We start from the raw sequence: 21,431 nt of genomic DNA, 5'->3' as shown, positions 1-21,431 counted from the left end.
AGGAAGATGAGAGGGGGGAGTCGGAGAGGGAAAGTAAAGTAAAGATGGATATGAAAAATAGGAGGAGAGAGGGAGCAAATGAATATGAGGTAAGGAAACTCAAAAACAGAAAAAAGGTGAGGGAATCAAATGACCTCGTGGAGAGGAGAAAGGACAAAGCAAGAAGGACCAGAGTGGGAGAGAGACGAGAAAGATGAAGAAGGAGAGGGGGGACTCTGGTAAGACAGGGAGAGTCACGTTTATCAGTAGTCCCACAGTGTGTTTCCCAAGCGCAGGATTTGGAGATGGGGTAAAGGGAGAGAGTGGGACAGGGCACATTAAAGTTTTTTGGTTTGATGTAAGAGGGAGCCGCTCCTGCTTTGACGGTGTTGTCTGCCGTGCAGTTTTTAATATTCATGCAGCAGATCGGGAAAGGAGAGAGGAGCGGAGTGGAGAGGAGATATTGGTCAAACAGAAAGCTAATTTGCAGCTGAGGCAGTTTAGCCTGAGGCTCTTTCTGCTACTGGGGAAATGAGCTGGAAGATTAGCTGTATGTATAATTCACACACGCCACGGTCACACACACACACACACACACACACACACACACATGCATGCATAGTGTGTGCATATAGTTTTGTAAAAAAAGATGCGCATATTCACACTCAGAGCAGCAACAACTCTCTCTCTCTCTCTCTCTCTCTCTGAGATGTTGTGTGTCTCAACAGTGTAAGTGGCTACTAGGCCCATACTGCTGCATGTGCCCCACGGGTCGCTCCATAACTTGCACTTAGGTTTTCACTGTTGCACTGTGGATTGTTAATGATATCTGCTGATGTGCCAGTGTGGCGGCCCCCACTCTCTGGAACTCTCTCCCTCCTGAAATCTCTGAAATCTTTCACGCCTCAACTCTGGATACTTTTTAATCAGCCCTCAAGACCCACCTTTTCACCATGGCCTTTTTCAACCAGTTGTTTTTTTTTCACCCCTTTGTTTGTTTGTTGTAAAATGTAAAATGACCTTGGGTTTTTTGAAAGGCACTATATAAATTTGAGCTATAATTATTATTATATTGTAATTATAATGAAATGCAAATGTTTTAGTCTTTTGTCTCTGATGATTTGTTGATATAGTGTAACAATTGTGTGTTCTGGTTTGCTCCTACAAAAAAATATAAACTGTACAAAGATAGAAATACTGTACACCCAGCAAGTGCACTGACTTTCATCTGACGCTGATTTATTTCCAGGTCCACAACAGACGTGTGAGTCTGTTCCTGGATGGACTTGAGGAGGATGGGACACCATTTGACACACGACCTCTGACCGCGAGACTCTCCGATATCAGCGAAGATGGTGCCATGTGGGTTGGACTCAGCTCGAACGGTAAAAATTAATATTGTTTTTTGTAAGTGAAATTAGTACTATATGAATTTGAGATTCTTCCGATTACTACTGTACACTGTATTTAGTTATTTATTTATCTATTCAGTGATATTATTATTTTTTTAAACTACAGCAGAAACCTTGAATAGCAAAGCACCTGTAGTCTCCTCAGCAGGGACCACCATCTGTTTTTTTTCCTCCAAGTGGAGAAAAATTACCTCTTAGTTTATCATGTCTGTATATCTTAATATGGTGTCAATGACTACTCCACCATTATTTTTCTCCCAGCCTTTATCCCCCTTCAACTACACATCTGTGATTGATTGGTGGTGCCTGGGAGCCGTCTTAGAGTCAATAGGAGAGAAATTGAGAGAAAAATGATATCCGTTCATCTCCAGGGTGATAAACGAGTGTTTTTCTTCTCGTTTATCAGGCATTGATCCTTAGTTCACTGCAGGTAGCATCTGATCAGCTGAAGATCACATCAGAGGGGGTGATCAATACAAGCGATTGGCTCGGGGGAGAGGGAGAGACAGTGTGTGTGTGTGTGTGGGTTGGCAGGTGGGTGGGTCTGTGTAGGTGTGTGTAGTTGTTGAACCTTTGGTTGTGTTTGGAATTCTGATCAGTGGACTGATTATGCGAATGCTGATCAGATGTATTGATTAACAACAATGTGTGTTTTTGGAGGGGGTCCTGCTAACTAAAAACTGTGTGTATGATAAATAAATACAATGAGAAGCTGACGAGAGAAAAACTTGTGCCAGCCATATTGTAAAGTGATTGATAAGGACAGCAGTTTTATCAAAAGATAGAACTGTCCTGAATCAGTTTCTAATAACAGATCAATAGTTACTTTTTAAGAGAACAAACGCAGTACAATAAAATATTTGGAAAAGCACGGTCAGGGAAACCTACTCAAGGTTCAAATTCCCTTTACATACATTGGTGATTCAGAGGAAACGACGCTATTTCTGTCTGTATTCGGCCTCACTGATCACTCTTCAGCTGGATTAAGTTGTACTAATGCATTAAGGCTCCTCAAAAGCATTCAATTGGCAAAACATGAAGTGTTTTTAAAGAAAAACATACTGTATATATATTTTTATAAGATTGAAGTACTGTAAGCAATCATTAAAACAGATCTGCAATCTCCTCTCACTGTACTGCTGTTATGTGGAAAGGAAAAATTAGATTAAATTATTTGCTCATGGCTTGATAGAAACTGGTTCTGACAACTGACTGGTTCATTTATTCATTCATTTTTTGGTTAGGTATTTTCAGTGTATAGCATTTTGGATAAAAAGCACCCGAATGCAGCCTATTACCTAATTACCATTTCTGACAAAGCTACCTGCTTAAGGATTGTTCTCATGAATTCATCTTTAATATTGAGAGTTGTGACAGGGCCAGAAAAAGATTGAGATGGAAAAAAAGAGACAAAAATCATGCATAACCCCTAGTTGCCTGTATTAGCTGTCATCAGTTCTAAAAACATAAAAAAACAAAGAAGAGGAGGCTGAGAGAGATGGATGACAGAATGCGAAACACAGAGAGAAAAGACAGAGACCTACAGAGAGAAGAGAGAATTAAGGCTTATACCTTGCATCATCCCAGTAACAATAGAGAGAATGCTTTTCAGAGGAAGGCATAATCCCATTTCCACACGCTAAAGAAATCCTGAGCCAAAGCCTAAGGCTGCACAACCACACACTGTTCTAACACACTTACATCCCATAACACTGTCTCGCTCAAGCTCTGTTTTACACACACGCGGAAACCCCCAACACACACACACTATAGTTGGCTCAAAGATGGCAAAGCCTCTCTCAAATGCAAATACACACATAGATGCACACACTCCCTTTCTCTAAAGTGAGAATGTTTTTTGGAGTACACACAGGAAAGCCTCAAACACACATGCACGCACTTCCGCAGACAAAGCTAGACATGGCATGGGTTCTGTCGATGCTTAGAGACGTTATCCGTTTTCTAAGAGTTGCTGTCAAACTACACAGAAGTTTGTTGGACAGATAAAGACTCTGGCTCTCTTTGGACCAGTGTCATTGTCTGTGTGGGTTCCTTACGTGGGTTCCTATCCAACATTGTCATGTATGTACTGTATGGTCGTCCATCGAGATGTGTTGGAGGTTTGCCTGTGTTTGATGGTGTTTCTTGTCTGCAGTCGAGAACCCACATGTGTCTGGACATGGAGCTCATATGTTTAAAATATTCTAGCGTATGTCTGCTTGATGAACAGATTTTGGCATCTTGGCATATTTGATTTTTATATATTCTTATTTAGCATCTCTTGTTCAAAATATTTTCATTTACCTGCCTGAGTTCTCAGGTTAAAACCTTTTTTCATCAATTTAAAGTATTTTGCAGTTTAATTAATGATGGAAATAATCCCATTTGTAACTACTGAATGCTCAGTAATCTGTTTGCCACAGTTTAAAAATGACTTGAATTAGGCCCCGAAAAGACAGTGGTGTAGGCAGCTTTCCACGGTAAGGAATAAGATTAGTTATAAACAGTAAATCCTCTAAAACACGATTTTCTTCAGTAGAGGAAATGGGTGAAGCCAGTGGGTAATACCTGTTATCCTTAGACAGGCCTGTTTTGGTCCTGGCCTCAAACCAAGCTAATGATTTTGCCCTTATAAGTCTCGTTGCTCTCAAGTGAAAGCAAATGTAGGCTGTGGCAGATCCTGTTCGGCTTTCTTTCGTGAACTTGGCCATTATAAGCAGCTGTGGGCAGTCTCACTTAGCCGGTATCAAGAAACTGATAAGATAATCTACTAAATACTGTGAAATCCTCTCACTCACTTCCTTCAGTACAAACCCATTAACACCTTCTTGATGTTCTTTCCTCCTCTCTTTTCATCTCCCCAGGGTCTAATCAGTTCCATGGGTGGATGCAGGACTTTAGATTTTATCCAGCCACTCTGACCAACAGGTGAGTGGGATAAAGCGAGGTAGAGAGACAGGTAATGAGCAGCTATTTGCAGAGAAGCAGGGAAAAATCACAAAAGAACCAAAGGAAATAAGAGTTGTAAAAGAAGAGGTTAAACAGAAGAAATCTGGCAAATCATCATAGTTCTAGATAGATTGATTAAAGAGGAAAAGAGATAAAATGAAGAAAAATCGACAGAGATACTGTACAAGTGCGATAAAAGGAGAGATAGTTAGAAAGAGGAAGGCTAATCATTGCATCTTAAGATCCATACTACTTCCAGAGGATTTTCCTGAGAATTCAATACAAGGCAATTAGTGTTTTGCTCACCGGTGATGTGCACACAGTAAGGACTTACAAGTTTGTCTCATCAAGATTGGGGTGAGACAAAATGAGGGATTTGAGTTTTCAAATTATGCCTTTGATTTTTCACTTCGCACTAAATGTTCAGTTAATCGGCCCGTCAACAGGTGCTTTAAGATTTTATCTCGTCTTTCAAGTTGTTACAATGGTTTGCGGTTTCTGACAGCGTGACTGTCACTTCACATATTACATTATATTAACAGTCCCCATGTTTAATATAAATTACAACCATGTAGTTTTAGCCAAATACATTTTCATTAAAGCCAACTTATTAAGTGGCATTTAACTTTAGATCATAGTATAATACTTTATATGATAGTACACTGGTCCTTTCCTCATCCCATTGCATATTGTGTTTTGTTCAACTGCTGTATTAAAGTCAGATATACTCTACTGTATTGTGTTTTAACAGAGAAATAGTGGAGTTGTACTCAGGAGTCCTGCCTGAGCTCCACACCCAGTCAGAGTGTCGCTGTCCTCCCAGTCACCCCAGAGTGCATCCTTTAGTTGAGAGGTACAGTATAACAACTTCTAATATCTTGTGACTTCGTGGCTATTTTAAGTCAAAGTAAGCTTTATCCACATCCCCATAGCTTAATAGTCGTCCCTTTAGCTTTACCCAATGCAGTGATTGGGAGAGTCTTAATTGTAAGTGTAAATATGAGTCCCTTTGTTGAAAACCATTTTCATCATGCATTTAATTTAACATAACTTGTGCTGTTGATTACTTAAAAAACTGTCACTGTCTACAGATATTGCATTCCCAATGCTGTGGAGGACATCACCAATGACAGAGTCTTGAGACTGAACCTTAACGCCCACCCACTCAGTTATGTCAATGATCAGGACATGGGAACCTCATGGCTTTCAAAGATCATGACGACACAGGAATTGGAGGAAGGAGTCACGATTACAGTGGATTTGACTAATGGACAATACCAGGTAACAGAATAAATAACTAAAGAGCATTTGGTCTGTTTTGCAATATTTGAATTGACGTTGCTTTTCGGGTCTGTTTTGCAAAATTTGAATTGACGTTGCTTTTCGGCACCAGTCAATCAAATAGCAACATCTTAGTCACTGCCTTGTTTCATGAAAGACAGAAATCAGTGCAGCAAGCACAAGCTTTGACTTGTACTTCACAGGTTTATTGTTTATTACGTTTAACGTTTAATTCTCAAGAGGGTACTTCATTAAATTAGCAAAATGAAATTAACCAAAATTGTCAGATAATAGATTGACCCAGTCAAATGTGAGTCATCCTAGGTCATTGTGTAGTCGCATCCTCAGCGACTCATTTGTTCACCACTTCGGTTTGGACAGTGAACTAAATTCCATCATTATGGTGTGTGCATTTGAAATTGTATAATACAAACACTGTACAATATCTGTCTGCTTGCACCTGTGTGCTGTGGACAGTAGTTTCATCCTTTTTCTGAGGGCTGCAGTTAGAGACAGATGGGGGCAAAAAGAGAGTGAAAGAGGGAGAGAGAGCGAGAGAAAGAGGGAGGGAGAGGGAGAGATTGCTGGATTTGGGCGTTGTCGACACTGGGTTGTCAAAAGACTCATCCCTCTTCTCTCTGAAGTGTGTATGTGAGTGTGAGCAGGATTTTGGGAGCTGTCCTGATGTGGTCGCTCAACTCAAGTCCCCAGATAAAAGACACTTTCTGAAGTTCGGGGATGTGTGTTTGTGTGTGTGTCTGTGTGTGTGTGGGTTTGCGCAGTGGTGCTGGCTTAATGCGCTCCCTGCTGTGTAACCCACTGTCCAAGCCCACACTGTAGAGGGGCAGATAACACTTAACACACACACACACCTACACACAGGCAGGCACGTGATTTAGTAGGGAACAACCTGTGTGTATGTTTGTGTAAATATGTGTCTATATGTTGTGTGAGGGCTCTTTGTTTTGAACAAAATCTCTGTCTATGCAGAAAGACAGCTGATGATTTAATACCAATTTTACCTTGCGACCAAGACAAAGGCAGCACAGGACCCGTCACCACACAGTTACTGTTTTAGCTCTGCCACTCTTCCGTTCATGGATTCAGTCTGTACCCCTCCCCTCCCCAGGTGTTCTACGTTATCATTCAGTTTACCGGCCTCTTGCCTGAATCAGTTCTGATCCAGAGACGGACGCTTAACCTCACAGAACGAGAGTGGAGTGGAACCACCTCAGAACGGCCCTGGTTGGACTGGCAGTACATGGCTAGAAACTGCAGTGTGTTTGAAATGCAGAACAATGGGCCTTTACTGAGACCAGACTCCGTCAACTGTCTGCAGCTGCCCAGGTAGGTGTGATATGTGGATGTGTGGGTGTGACAAATAGTCAGTCATTGAATATATTAATATTAAGTACATACAGATAGATACATACTTACCGTGTTCTGATGCCTATGCCCAAATACAATGATGACTTAACAGTCTGTTCTGTTTAAAAAATATATACAGCTGCAATCCAAAAACAAACAAACAAAAATACAAAAACTATAACTCAAAGTATTTTTTTCCCACACGTTTTGATCTTTTGTAATTTGAAATTTTTCACCTTCCTCAGCCATTCATAAAACCCCCTGAAAGCCTTATTTCTAAAATACATATTGAAATATGAAATATGTGTTGAATAGGTTTTTGTCAGATAAAGATGAAGATGTCTCTGGCCGATAGATTGATCATCCCATTTGAAAATGGCCTCATCTCGAAAAGATGAAAATAATCTCATCAATCAGTCTTTTTCTGTTTCTTGTCACGGTATTGTGCCGTTGTCACTGCTATTTGGTGGTCACGGCCTCTTTAATGCATAGGAGATTACACAGAAAGTTCACTGGCAAGACTACATAAAGAAGTATATGAACACAAACATATTTATACGTACACATTTGTGTGTGTAGTGTGCATGTGCTAACATACGCAAAACATAAGTCTTAAGAAATCAAAGGAAATCAAACATATACTCACTGCACACACAGTAAACACAGGCACACACACTGGCACTCTCACAGTGACTAGATTTATAACGCTAACCACCTACAGCGTTGGCCTTGGCACATGACTGGTAACAGGCGATTGGCACCAAATAGAGGATGGATTTGGAATGTGGTCTAACATACACACACAATCTCACACACTAAATCTTGGCATAGCTGCTTGTATCAAGGCCTTTGTTGGCACTAGATGGAACAGGTATGAATAGATCACAGATTATTTAGTCACTGCTTATTTTTCACTTGACTGACAAATGATATCACATACAACCTTTCCTGGCACAGTTATACGTATTAGTTAAATTGGCATGGGAGCAATTGAACCTCACATTGGCAAGATAAAAACACACTCTGTGACATTAATGGTTCATAATTATATCAAAAAGAGCAATGTCCTAAATCTAGATTAAGATTCATGTTTTCTATCTTGTAAAAGGCATTTGATCCTGCACCAGACCTCTCTTCCTCCGACATCATGACTGTGTCTGGCGGGATGAATTTAAAACGTTGCATTGTTTTTTACATGTACATATGAACAGGTAATTTTAGGAGAAAATAGAAACTGTATCGTTTTTAAAATATCACATTTTAATTGAAAAAACAAACAGACACACAGTTGCTATCAGATGTATTGCAAAGAGATTTTCCTCATCTTATCTATCGATATGTGAACACCACCAACTTAAGCAGAAATGCATACCAGCTACGTATATACGTTATGTTACATTATGAAAGCATGGCCAAAACAGATTCTTGTGGACACTTCCTCTAACTGTTAGTACTTTTTGCAACAATGTGTGTGTGTGACACTGCGCACACTGGATGAAGCCAGACTATATAAACCCACACAGACATACATGTACAAGAGAAGTGGCCTGAATAAGTCTTTCAGAATTACTTGAGGACAAAGATGAGGAGGTTGCATGGCAGCGAAAGGAGATAAAGTGAAGAAGAAACCTATAGAGGTGACAACAGTCACGGTACTTTGGTCTTCTCTGTGGTACCTGTGTATTTGGTTGTAATGTACATTAAAGCCTGACCAGTGATGGACCTTTGAGGTCAGGAGTAGGAGAAAACACTTTAACTGTATATTGCCTCATAGTAATTTACATAAATATAAATTGCAGCCCTTTGCAGCTTTGTATTCCTAAACTAAAGAACTGAAGAACTTTAAAGAACTTTGACCAAGATGTGTACTAAGCAGAACAGTGTAAAAGTCAGTTCGTACAGTAGCTATACAGTAGATCTACCTTCTGTTAGATCTATATATCTGCCTTGCTGATTTATTGGTCTAACTCAGTTGTACACAATTTACTACATCTGCAGATGTTGGCATTTTTGCTAACCTGACATATATGTAGTATGTCCTCAAAGAAGTAAGTACTTTCCAACAAACAAACATTTTGTTGAAATAAAAATCCTATTTTTTCCAGCATTTCTTCAACTTAGATTTGTGTGTGTTGTGTTTATTTTCCATGTTGTCCAGCAATGTGCCCTTCTCAGGAGGTAACATCACGTTCAGCCTACTGACCCCACAGCCAATCCTGAGGCCAGGATATAACGACTTCTACAACACCCCTGACCTGCAGAAGATGGTACATGCCACTCAGGTCAGGATACATCTGAGTGGACAATACCACACCAAAGTAGCTGGAGTGAACCAGCGGCACAGATACTATGCTATCAATGAAATCACCATCAGTGGCAGGTGAGGAGTTAAAATTATCAATTTGTCCGAGTGTCTGTCTCTTAAAACGCTTAAATTATACAAGCAGAAGATCACTCCTGGCACTTGCAAAATTTTATTCAAGTTGAGTAACTGACAAAAAACAGTGTCTCTTCAGTGTTGATTTGTTCTAAATGTATGATCACATTTCAACATGGAGAAAAATATTTTGACACAGACTGTTGAGTTTGAGCAGAGGTTTTAGGAGAGTAATTGTGAACACATCTCTTCATTAGACTGACAGAGGGACTGTTTTTTTTATGACTGTGGTAATTATAGGATTATGCAGGAGGCAATCATCTCTAACTCTGTCTCTCCCTCCCCCTCCCTCTAAGCTGTTTTAATTAGTAGCTTGTTACAGTGAAGTAGGAGAAACAGAGATTGAGAGCTGTTGAAATCTCATCTGTGCATTCTTCATCCGTCCTCGTCTCCCCTTCTTTCATTATACATCCATCTATTTCTCTGCCTCTCTATTCTTTATAAAGCATATAAATAAGCACGTGGGCACCAAAGTTGAGTATGTGTGTCTTTGTATACCCATGGACTTATGTTTGTCCTATGTGTCACAACAAAGTTATTCTTCTGTTGCTGTTTGTTTATTTAAATCTCAAATACACAACTTTTTTCCCCAAGTACATTTTTCCTAAGACCTTTTTGTACATTGTGCCCTGTTACATGTATGTACTGTAATTATATGAAATCAAATTACTTCTTTGTCAAGTTGCCTGATAATCTACTGCATTGTTTGTATGAGTATTATAAGCTCTATTTTCTCAGTTTCTGTGTCGTCTTTCAGTTTCATCATTGTTACATGGCAAATAAGATGAGGCAAAGACTTGTAGACTGCCACAAAACAGTAATACTGCAAAAAGACTTTTATTTGGTGAGAAATCTTCAGTGTTTATATGGTTCAGATTTGATTAATCTAGTCATTTTACACAGAGAGAAGAATGCAACTGAATATTTGAATGAATTATTAAATGACTGTCGCACAGTCTGTGTGAGAGAGAGAGAGAAAAAGAGAGACAGGGCTGTCTGCTACCTGTTATGTTGCTCTGATAATTCTCAGGATGGCATTTATAAATGTTGAATGGGAACTTCCTAATGGCACTACTGCTGCTCTGTGGACAACGGACAAGTGGGTGGGAGCACCACACCACACTTTGAAGGGGGGAGGGCTTTTGTCATGTTCTTTTCATTCCCCTTTGTTGCTGTGTTTGTGTAATACAGTGTCATGTTTTGAGGATCAAAGATGTACAACATAGTTTTGAGGTCTTTCTGATGTGTTCGGCCTTCTCTCCTTCTTCTCTCTTCTCCCTTTCTCTGTCATCTGGCCAGATGTGAGTGTCACGGCCATGCAGACTACTGTGATACAAGTGTTACACCTTACCGCTGTCTGTGCCTGCCTGAGAGCCACACAGAGGGAAGCAATGTGAGTAATGTGTGATCACAAAAACAAAAACAATTTTCTATTCCCAATAATCAATGTAAGACCCAGATATTCAGAATCAGATGGCTTATATTATGTTCAAGCATATAATCTCTCTCTCACACACCCACACACTGAGCACAGAGGAATTCCCCTGGGGAAAATCTCCTCATGGTCTTAATTAAGCACTTTCCTCTGTAACGACATAGAGGGTACTTCTCTAATAAATTGCACACATAAACATGCAAACACATTTATCAAAACCCTTCCTTCAAATATATTGCTCCTTCTTTTTGTCTAGTATAAAGATGGAGGTAACTACCATGCTTTTGGATGCCAGGTTCTGCCTTGGACATAACATTTGGGTTAATGCACAGCTGTCAGTGCAGCCAAGCAACGAGTTTCTGCTTTGGACCTTTTCAGTTAGATATACTGTAGGTAAATTCTAATAAGTCTAATAGACTTCACTTGATTTTACATTGCCTAATTTAAAAAAAAAAAGCTTTCCAATAACATGTGTCTGGAGAGAAAAAACAGTTTTCAGTCCTTATGAATCCTCCATGAGCAAGCTCTTAGTGTGTGATGGCTTATTGTCACTGTTGGGCTAAAATTACTTATAAGTCAAAAACATTGACTGTTTGTGGTTAGTTAACAATAATATTATAGCAACTATTCATACACAGGTATTAGGCAGAATGTTTGGCTACAATTGGATTTCACACTAGATTGATCTAAAGCAACATCCAGGAGCAGCGCTTGGCTTGTAACAAAGCTAATACAACTTGCCAGGTAACTGTCTGCATCATCTCAAAAAAGCAGCTGGTAGGTCAGGAGTGAAAAGTTCAGTATGACTGCTCCACCTCACAGTAGCGCAGGATGGCCTGCATTATTCACAACTTATGTATCATTCATACATGCATGTGCATGCATTAGTGTGTGGTGTGTAAAACAGAGGTAACGGTGGACCTCTGTGGAGAAGTTCAGCTGTCAACCAACAGCTTTCAAAATACATCGTGTACTTAATCTCAAACTCAAATAAGAGCCTCCTACACACACTTGAATTTAACAGATTTTTTGGTTTACCTGAGCATATTAAAATAAAAGCATGTAAACACTAACACACACAAAATCTTCCCACAGTGCTGACTTGAAAGTACTTGGTGGGTATATAATAGTTATAATCCATCTTCAGCTATGGCATGTGACACACAGTCAGAGAACAATGGAACAAGTGTAATCTATAGAAATTATACAGGGTGCTCTGTATTTGTTAATTGTGACTGAAAAATTACCTTTGTTACATTAATAATGTAATGAGAACTCAACATTCTGCACCTGCAGTGCGTTTGTGGTTTCAGTCTCAGTTTCATCATTGCACCCCCTACTCATTGACATAATGTTTTTTCCTACACCCCAAACCTTAACCATTACAACGACTCTAGACCGTATTCTAACCAGAGAAACCTAAAACCATCACAGCCTTATCGAATCTTGAATATTTTAGCAGGTCCTCCCAATAATTGCAGTGAACAAAAAACATCTGCTATTTACACAAATTAATTGCACATTGAGGATTGTCAGGTAGATGCCATCATCCAGACTTATGCAACCACCATACACACACGAACACTTGTATTTTTCTATTTACACACCACTATTCTCTTCTCTCTCTCGGTCCCTGTCCTACCTCCATCCTCTTCCCTTTGTCGATCTGTTGCTCTCTCCTCTCTCTCATACTCCTCCTGTCTCTCCTGGGTCTCAGTTTAAATAATGTCTCAAATCGACTAGAACAATGACATTCCCTCAGCATGCATCTCTAATCAGCTCTCTTTCTCTCTCTGTTTGTCTTTCGCTTCATTTCACTCAGCCGTTTTCTCTACTCCCCCTCACTCTTTATTGGCTCGCTCTCTAAGTATTTCATTCATTCCTGTTTGATTCTGTTCTTCACTTTGCCTTCCCGTATTTCCTCCATTTTTTTCTGATGGTCTCAGGTCTTTCCATGCTCGTGCTCTGTCTTTCATTTTCACTTCTACATGCAGTAATTCTTTTGTTTCAGAGGGATGCCATGGAAATAAGCAATATAGATATATTTGTGTGTATTTGTGTATGCTTATGTTAATGACTCTCTACAGCATCTTTGCTTCTGTGAAAGAAATCAGTGTGTAAAGGAGTGTGTGCAGGATGTGTCTATACAGAATCCTCCAGTGTGTGATCATCCTTGTGTGTGTGTGTCAGCGTATGTGTGCGTGTGTGCCTGTGTGCACTCTTCTCCCAGACCTGTCCATGTCATCACTCTGAGTAAAAAACCTTTCTTCTGTCTCCATAATATTGGAGCATAAAAGGCTGTGGGGAATATTAGCCTTTAATATTGCATGCGTTCTGTTGACTTGGATCGGCCTAGCACCATGACGGATGTTGTACTAATCTGCAGAATTTCCACAGTGACATTAAAGTGACAGAAATGCTCAGACATGTGTCAAGATGATCAACGGGGGCCTTGGAAGACACACACTTAAACTCTCACACACACACATGCGCACAAAAGCGTACACTCTTGCCCACTTTCTCACTCTGCCTTTTGATTCTTTCTTATGTGCACTCTGTGTCAGACTTGATCTCTCATTCTGTCACTCCGTCTCTGTACCTCTCTCCACAGCTGATGGATTCAGTCATGTCTGAAAGCTATATCATACATTGTATTGTACATCACATCGAACACTCTATTTTATGTTGTACAATGTCTTTGTCATTTGATGGTTCAAAATAGCATTTTAGGGGGAGGGATTTAATGTTGTCCAATATTAGTGTTAGAGGAGTGAAAATATGTCATCTCTGTAAGATGCAAAAACACTCCATGCTACCTTTCTTTCACGCAGACTTGTGTGTGTCTCAGTCTCCATTGTAAGACATGAGAGAGAGTTACATCAGGCTGCTTGCAGCTTTAGGCTGATTGAAGTGTGGACTGCAAATCTGTGTGAATGAATTGTGAGAGTGTTAATTTTATTGTGTGTTTCTGTCGATGTACACGTTATGTGAGTCATCACAAGAGTTTAAGCAGATGGGAGGTTTTGGACCTTAAATTTAGATCTAGAATTAAGTGAAGATTAGGATTATGTAAAGGTATTTTTGTATATTTATATACAGTAGGTTGTTTTGGTGCTATGTTGTTTATCGGATCTCAGATGTCCACTGTGTGTGAGTCTCTGTTTCCATCTGTGTGTGTGTGTGATAGATATTGATGGCGAGTGACGTTAAGTAGCGTTGGCCAGGGTCTCTGTTGCCAAAGTCTGCTTCAGCAGCAGATTTTCACCTAGGCTGGGGTTAACCGGGTTAACTTCAGATACACACAACACGAGCGTGTACACACAAACATGCTCACCAGCGCACACACCAGTGGCACGACCTTTCCAGGGAGAGCGTGAAATTGGTCATGGCATTTAGGATAAGATGAGTTGCCCTAGCAGATTAACACATTGGAAACACTCATAAACACACACATACACACATGTACACGCACACAGATGCTTGTGACATGCCATCTGAATGTCCACATATCCATTAGAGTAGTCGCCTCACTCAGCAGATTTTGTCGAAACATTCAGAGTGAAAATAAAATGTTATCCTTTCCTCTGGGTTGCAGTTTACAATACACACCACACACAAGCATGCACGCACACACACACACGCACGCACACACACACACACACCTTTTTTTCTGCATTACGCCAGACTTGAAAATAGTACAAACAAGTAACTACATTCCTAACAATAACAGCTGTTAGAAACAAAAGCAAAATGTTGAATTAAGCGTGAGGCTGTCAGTAACGTCCTGTCAGAAGTGCCTCAGCTTCAGCCGAACAAACTTTTCCAGTGTTCTTTTGAGGGATAACATAACAGCGGACTGACCATGTGCAGAAAGATAAAAGCAATGAAATTAAAACCATGTCAACTAAGTCTTCAGTCCTTTTTTCCTGCTGGTCCTGTGTGCAGATGATGGAGTGCCATCAAAACCTTTTGTATGAAGAAGAGAATGAACGTGTGCACTTTTCTTTTAACTCCCAAACACTAGTCCCTCGACTAATTAGCAGGCTGGGAGAGAGGGAAGGTAACGCAGTGTTGAATGAAAAGAAAGGAGAAGAAAGAAAAAATTCCCTCTCTTTCATTTGGTATGGTAATATTTCCTGCTCACATACGCAACGTGGCTATGAGAACAAGCAGTTGGGGGATGGTAGAGACAGGGGGAACCAAGTGAGGAAGGGGAGAGGTGGGAAACCAGGAGAGATGTAGGGAGTGATTTGTTTTTGAGAAGGAGGGGAGATGGAAGAAGAAGGAAGGGTGGGAAGATGGAGGAGACACAGAGGTAGAGGAGACGAAAGAGGAATGAAAAGAAAGATATGGGAGAGGAGAACTCGCTACATCTCACTTTCCAACTCATCCCCAGCAGATGAGACGAGGGGTGAGATGTAGTGAGGCCTTTCTGTTGCAGGAAGAAAAGTACCTTTTTGATAAGTGAAACATTTTCGGGCACAAAGCGGCAGATAGTCAGGTAGGCAAACAGAAAGACAGGGCAGGAGGGGAGAAGAAGCATGTAGAAACAGAGAGAGACAGGAAGTTACTGTACATATGGATACAACAGATAGACTGCAGGCCAAGCAGCATGACAGACAGAGGAGCAGGCAGACACACAGAACAAACAGAAACATGCAAACAGCCCAGCTCTCCTGTGAAATTACATGTCCCGAGACACACTCTCCTCTGTGTCTGTATGTGGGTTTGTGTGTGTTTGTGTGTGTATGTGTTGGGCTCTGCCGGCCTTTTTTTTCCTCATGTGTTGGTGCATGTGTGTATATCATGTCTCTAGAGAATCTCATGCTGCTTCGTTAGATCCTGTTAATAATCACCCAACAGGGAACAGCGCTCTGGACTCTGTTCACTCACACACGCACACGCACACGCACACGCACTCACACAAACACACACACACCCTTTAGATCTTGTTCATTCAGTGGCGAGGAAGCATATTTCTCTTAATCTTAAATCTTTGCAAATGAGCAGACAGTCCACTGCATCCTCGTTTTCAGTATTTCCCTTGTTAATTTAATCACGCTTGACCACCTTGTCAACAAAACAGAGTCATGATATAAGAAGATTGTGACCTACAAACACAAAAATTAGAAACATTTTACATGGGAAAATAGTTCAAATACATACACTTAGGAATTGAAGTCAACAAAAAAATTTACAAGTATTTTGTTAATCAGTGAATCATTAAATCATGATCATAACTGATAATATTTTCATTTAAAATTCTTCAGCTTCACAAATTGTGAAAAGGGCTGCTTTTCTCCCCTGAATTGGCTCTAGTTGTGTATCTTTAGATTTTGGACATCTCCTTAAGAAATACCCACTAGTGTTTTTCTAGTATTTCAGGCAAACAAGTAGTTGAAATAGCAACTAATACATTTTTAAACATTTGTTAGTCCTCAAAGAAACTCTGAATATAACATAACTCCAATGTGCACATCTACAGTAACAGCAAACTTTTACATTGTATGTATGGTTGGTTGTGTGTGCATGTGAGTCTCGTCCTGGGCCTCGTGTCATTCTGTAGCTACACTTGGGGCCTTTTGTCTTCCTCACATACTAACATTGATTTTATTGTCCTCGCCCCCTCTTTGTCTTCTTCTTTTTCTGCCCTGCATCTAGCTCACACACTTGTGGATTGTTTTCTCCATCCGTCTCTTCTCTTTGTGTCCTTCTTGTTTGAAACTTTAAAACACAAAGGCATTTTTTTTTCTCTCATTTCTGTTCACATCAGTTTCCTGCATTTTTCCCGACCTCCACTCCCTTTTCTCTCGTATACAAATTGGAGCCTCTTCCCCCATTTCCATCTACGCTCTCCCCCCTTCCTTCCCTTCCCCCAGCCTCCCCCCCTCCTCTGTGTGTCATACATAATAGGCCCAGTGCAGGTCTGCATGTGTCACACATGGGAGGAACTCCTGTGTTTTTTAATACATTTTTAATCCCGCCATTTGATGCCCCCCTTGTCCACCATAATTTGTACTGACTGCTGAACAAAATCAAAGGGCTTGTACTTGCTGGTTCTCTCCTCTGCTGCTCTCTGCTACAGAAAAATGCATTTTTTATATCACTTTTCCCCCCTCTCCCCCACTACACACACCTTGGTATGTTTATTTTGACATGAAAGTGGGCCTGTGTGAGAGCTCTGGCTGTTGCAAGTCACTCCTCATTAGCAGTCTGATTTCCCTATGCTGTGTGTGTGTGTGCGTGTGTGTGTGTGTAAACGTACTCACTCTTATTATATAGTACAGAATGCCTCTGTGTTTTCTATTCAGTTATGTGTATTATTCTTCTCTCTCTTTAGATTTAGATTTACATGGGCCACTGATTTCTCTTTCTTTATGTTTCCCCTCCTCTCTCATTCTGTTTCTGTTTCTCATTGTGTCTGTGTCAGTCTTTGTTCTGTAAAAGCAAGTATTTCACTTGCCATGGGACCATTTTTCTATACACACATGTGCACAGTTATTTTCAGTACATTACAATTAATGACATTTTTTTAATGCAATTGCTAAATTCAAATGGTTTTATTTGTTCGTGATCTCTTGTCAGGGGATGTTTTTTTTGTTTTTACCACAAAGTATGTAATTCATTTGAATGTATGTTGTATTCTCACAGTTGGCAAAGTGCATTTGAATATTGTCTGAACCTCCCTGGCTGCGAGGTTACAGTAACTAAATGCTAAAGTATTAAACGATATTCAAGCTGCTGAGGAAATGGGTTAAATTCTCTCTGAATTAAAAGTATATCCAAACAGTACAGTACAGTATACATAAAAAATAAATAAATGTCTGAATGTAACTGTCTTTCACAGTGTCAGCGCTGTGCGCCCCTCTACAATGACAAGCCATTCAGGTCAGGTGACCAGCTCCAGCCTATGAACTGCCGGCCTTGTCACTGTCACGGCCACGCCCTCTCCTGTCATTATGATGTCCAAGCTGATGACCGACCAGATGAGCACTATCGAGGGGGAGGAGGCGTCTGTGACAAGTGCATGCACAACACCACTGGTATGGTGTCGTTTACAGTTGTGACTGTAATCCTCTCACATTTTTACTACAAAGTCTGCAATTAGAAATTCAAATAAAGACAAATAAGGTTAAAACATTGACTTTTGAACATCAAGATGTGTTTTTCATCTGTTTCCTTTTTCTGTCCTTTCACTTGTCGTTTCATTCTCTCCGTCTCATCCTGTTTATGTCTCTCACTGCCAGGTAAGAACTGTGAGCTGTGTGTAAGTGGATTTTTCAGGCTTCAGGAATCTGATCCCACTTCAGTTGATGTGTGTCGGCCGTGTAACTGTCATACTGCTGGGACAGTCGACGGCAGCGTGGAGTGTGCCCAGGTACACAACACACAAAAGCACATTTTTCATTAAAGCTTAATCCCTTGTAACTCTGAATTTGTTGAATAAAAAATTAATTCAGTTGAAAGAACAGTGGGTATTTAGGGTTAACACCAATTTGAAAACTAATAAATCATACTCACCTCACCAGGTAGATTCAGTTTCTTCTATCTTCCCTACTGCCCTCTTTTTTTTTAACCCACCTTTTTTTTCTCACCTCCCCACACCTCCCTCTCTCCTTCTGCCTTTCTTCCCCACAGGTTGGAGGTCAGTGTCAGTGTAAGGTTGCAGCAACAGGCCGTCGCTGTGCAGACTGCTTGCCTGGTTGGTACGGTCTTAAAGCCTCCAATCCAAGTGGCTGCGTCCCCTGTAACTGCAGTGATATTGGCATCATCAGCATGTCAACAGCAGAGATTCCCGGCTGCAACAAGGACACGGGACAGTGCCAGTGTAAACTCCATGTTACAGGTAAACAGATTGCGAGCGCCCATTGGAGAAAACTACAGGTTTTTACACCTGAAATATTTTTATGTTTCGTCTTGATGATGTATTTGATGGTGGGTTGCCACTTGCCAGTAGTGTAGTGGTTTGCACTGCACTTCTTAGAGACAGGTGATGTGTGTTGGAGGAGTCATATGATTGACAGTGCTGCCTCTTGCCCCCTAGATCTCACCCATTCTAGCCAGGCGATCTCATTGTGGGTGAGGGTTCAATTAAGATAAGGGAAGATAAAAGTAATTTAAAGGTAATATCAGCAATCTCTTCAGACCTTGGTATTTTACCACAGCAGCACACCTCAACAAAATGTCTGGTCCCTAAAATAGTTTCTCTTACACAGTGTCCCAAAGTACTATGATAACTTTCCATTAATGGTGTCTTAATTAATACATAGGCTCAGCTGCTCATGGTGTGCACACACAAGCAAAAGTGGATATACTCGATGCACACCAAAACAGGCGCGGGTATACACACAGGCATAAACACGTATCCCAAAGTGTTTTGCCAGCCAAAATAAACAGGCTTTTCTGCTGGCGGTGCTTCCAGCCGTTGTGCTTCTCTTTGTGATAAATGGTTTCACTCTCTCCCCTGTGTGTCTTTGAAGAGCAGGCTCGTATGAAATGCAAAACCGGCCAACGCTCCTCAACTCAACGCATCATGGTTATTGCTAAGCCTTGCTATCAAGGGCCCACGGTTGTGCGTGTGAGCGCAGGCATGTGTATGTGAACTTGTAAATGTGTGTCAGAGTGTCTGTTTATGTTAATGTGTATGCATAAGGAAGAATGTCTAAAATGTGTCCATGTGTTTATGCACGTTTGTCTCTGAATGTATTGAATGTAGGAGTTTCCTCTTACATTGAGTGTAAGAGTGTTTGCTGTTTGCTGTACATGGATGTGTATGTGTGTGTGTGTGTGTGTGTGTGTGTGTGTGTGTGTGTGCGTGCATGTGTGCGCATACTTGCCATCAAGGACTAAGCTGGTATTTAATTCTCTAATTCAATGCCAAGTTGATTAAAACAAACTGCTGCAGCCCCTTGTATTTTTCACACTCCTTCTTACAAGACCCACTTTCGTTTTTTTTTTTCGGTCCCTGTTTGTTTGGTTGCTCCCACAGGTATTTTTCAGAAATTAGATTTGATTATGGCAATTTATTACTGCCGAGCTGATACTTTGAGTAGAGCAATGGCAGGCACGCTTCAGAGGGACGGAATTGAAATGTGTGCACAGAGACACAGATACACACATGCAGACACACATGTACACTCATAACAAGGTGCCAGAGTGCAGTGTGTACATAATAGTGTTTGAAATGGTGATGCATGAGCCTGTTAACCAGCTGGCTACTGATAAAAGGGCTGGGCCATGTCCCGAAAATACACGCACGCAGGCACGCACAAGTGCGCTCCCCAACATTACTTTCTTCCTGTACTGATCTGATATCTTCCAACACATTATATTATCTAATGCTCTCACTTTTCTTTTTATTGTCTTCTTTTCCTTTTTTCTCCATTAATCTCTTTTGTCACTATTAACACATTTGTTTGACAAGATGAGCTATACCAATAGGATTTGCAAACTTCAATAAAAAATACAAAAACTTTTAATATAATTTTTTATAAGTTTATTGGGAAAAGTACAGTTGTCAAGTATGCCATGGCATTGTTAGGGTTGTAGGCATCAATGTGTCAGCATGCATATTTACCACCAATTAACTCAAATGTTCTCTCTCTCTCTCTCTCTCTCTCTCTCTCTCTCTCTCTCTCTCTCTCTCTCTGTCTCTCTCTGTCTCACACACACACACACACACACACACACACACACACACTTACATTAACATACGCACACACACACACACACACTTCGACACACACAGAAATATCCTCACTGCTATTATGAAATATGATCTATGGAGAGAAATACATTCATATCTATAAAATCATTAAAGTGGACAGACCAGGGGAAATGCCAAGTGTCTGCTAGACAGAGCAGGACACACACTCACGCAGACATGCACACACATGTTCATGTGCACTAACACAGACGTACACTTATGCTCTCATTGATGTATGTGCGCGCACACATTCATACCCACACACATATGAACACTCGTTCGCTCATAAACGGCTGTGGTGACTGCGTTGCCCCCAGGCATCCATTTAGGGACAGATTGCCTGTCATGGAATACGTATGGCATATTCAAATAAGTCCTGCTCGCACACACTGCATATCATAGTTTAACTAGCCATGTAGCCAAGCACTGCTGCAGCAGCCGTAAAACCTCCTACAGTATGGAGTTGGTGTTTGTTACAGTCCACCAATTATAAACAGAACTAAAATGACTAAATTAATCATTTGCCAATATCAGAATAAAGCACTGAGCTGACAGACTCAAATTCAAGTAATAAAATAAATAGATGCATAAATGAATTAATGAATTGAAGTTGCTTAAATAACTGAAAATGTTCATTGTTGCTTAATTTCACATGCCTATTGTTCACATAAAAGTACTTAATACTTAATTTATGTATCTTAAATGTTCATGATTAATTTGTGACATTGTTTCATTTCAGAAATTCCGTGTGCTTTAATGGACAAATTGTGTGAAACCTGTTAACAATGAATAATTTGACAACAACAAACAGAAATAAAAGTCAGTCTTTAAAACCGAGCTTTGTGGGTAGAATTAATATTTTTC

The 21,431-nt window shown here is 40.4% G+C and overlaps 1 protein-coding gene across 1 annotated transcript in view; it reads left to right on the top strand.

Annotated features, from left to right (window-relative positions):
• Positions 1 to 21,431, top strand: part of ush2a (Usher syndrome 2A (autosomal recessive, mild)) — a 184,947-nt gene that overhangs the window by 25,856 nt on the left and 137,660 nt on the right. Inside the window, exons 6-15 of the mRNA XM_085764102.1 lie at positions 1,229 to 1,364; positions 4,256 to 4,319; positions 5,092 to 5,193; positions 5,432 to 5,621; positions 6,751 to 6,968; positions 9,148 to 9,369; positions 10,726 to 10,819; positions 17,709 to 17,904; positions 18,109 to 18,239; positions 18,500 to 18,707. Coding sequence (XP_085620228.1) covers positions 1,229 to 1,364; positions 4,256 to 4,319; positions 5,092 to 5,193; positions 5,432 to 5,621; positions 6,751 to 6,968; positions 9,148 to 9,369; positions 10,726 to 10,819; positions 17,709 to 17,904; positions 18,109 to 18,239; positions 18,500 to 18,707 — 1,561 coding nt within the window. The remainder of the gene's footprint in view (positions 1 to 1,228; positions 1,365 to 4,255; positions 4,320 to 5,091; positions 5,194 to 5,431; positions 5,622 to 6,750; positions 6,969 to 9,147; positions 9,370 to 10,725; positions 10,820 to 17,708; positions 17,905 to 18,108; positions 18,240 to 18,499; positions 18,708 to 21,431) is intronic.

Source organism: Trachurus japonicus, chromosome 3, assembly GCF_045865225.1.
Source record: "Trachurus japonicus isolate A0001 chromosome 3, Traja_1.0".
Classification (NCBI taxonomy): domain Eukaryota; kingdom Metazoa; phylum Chordata; class Actinopteri; order Carangiformes; family Carangidae; genus Trachurus; species Trachurus japonicus.
This window is presented reverse-complemented; position numbering and strand designations above follow the sequence as displayed.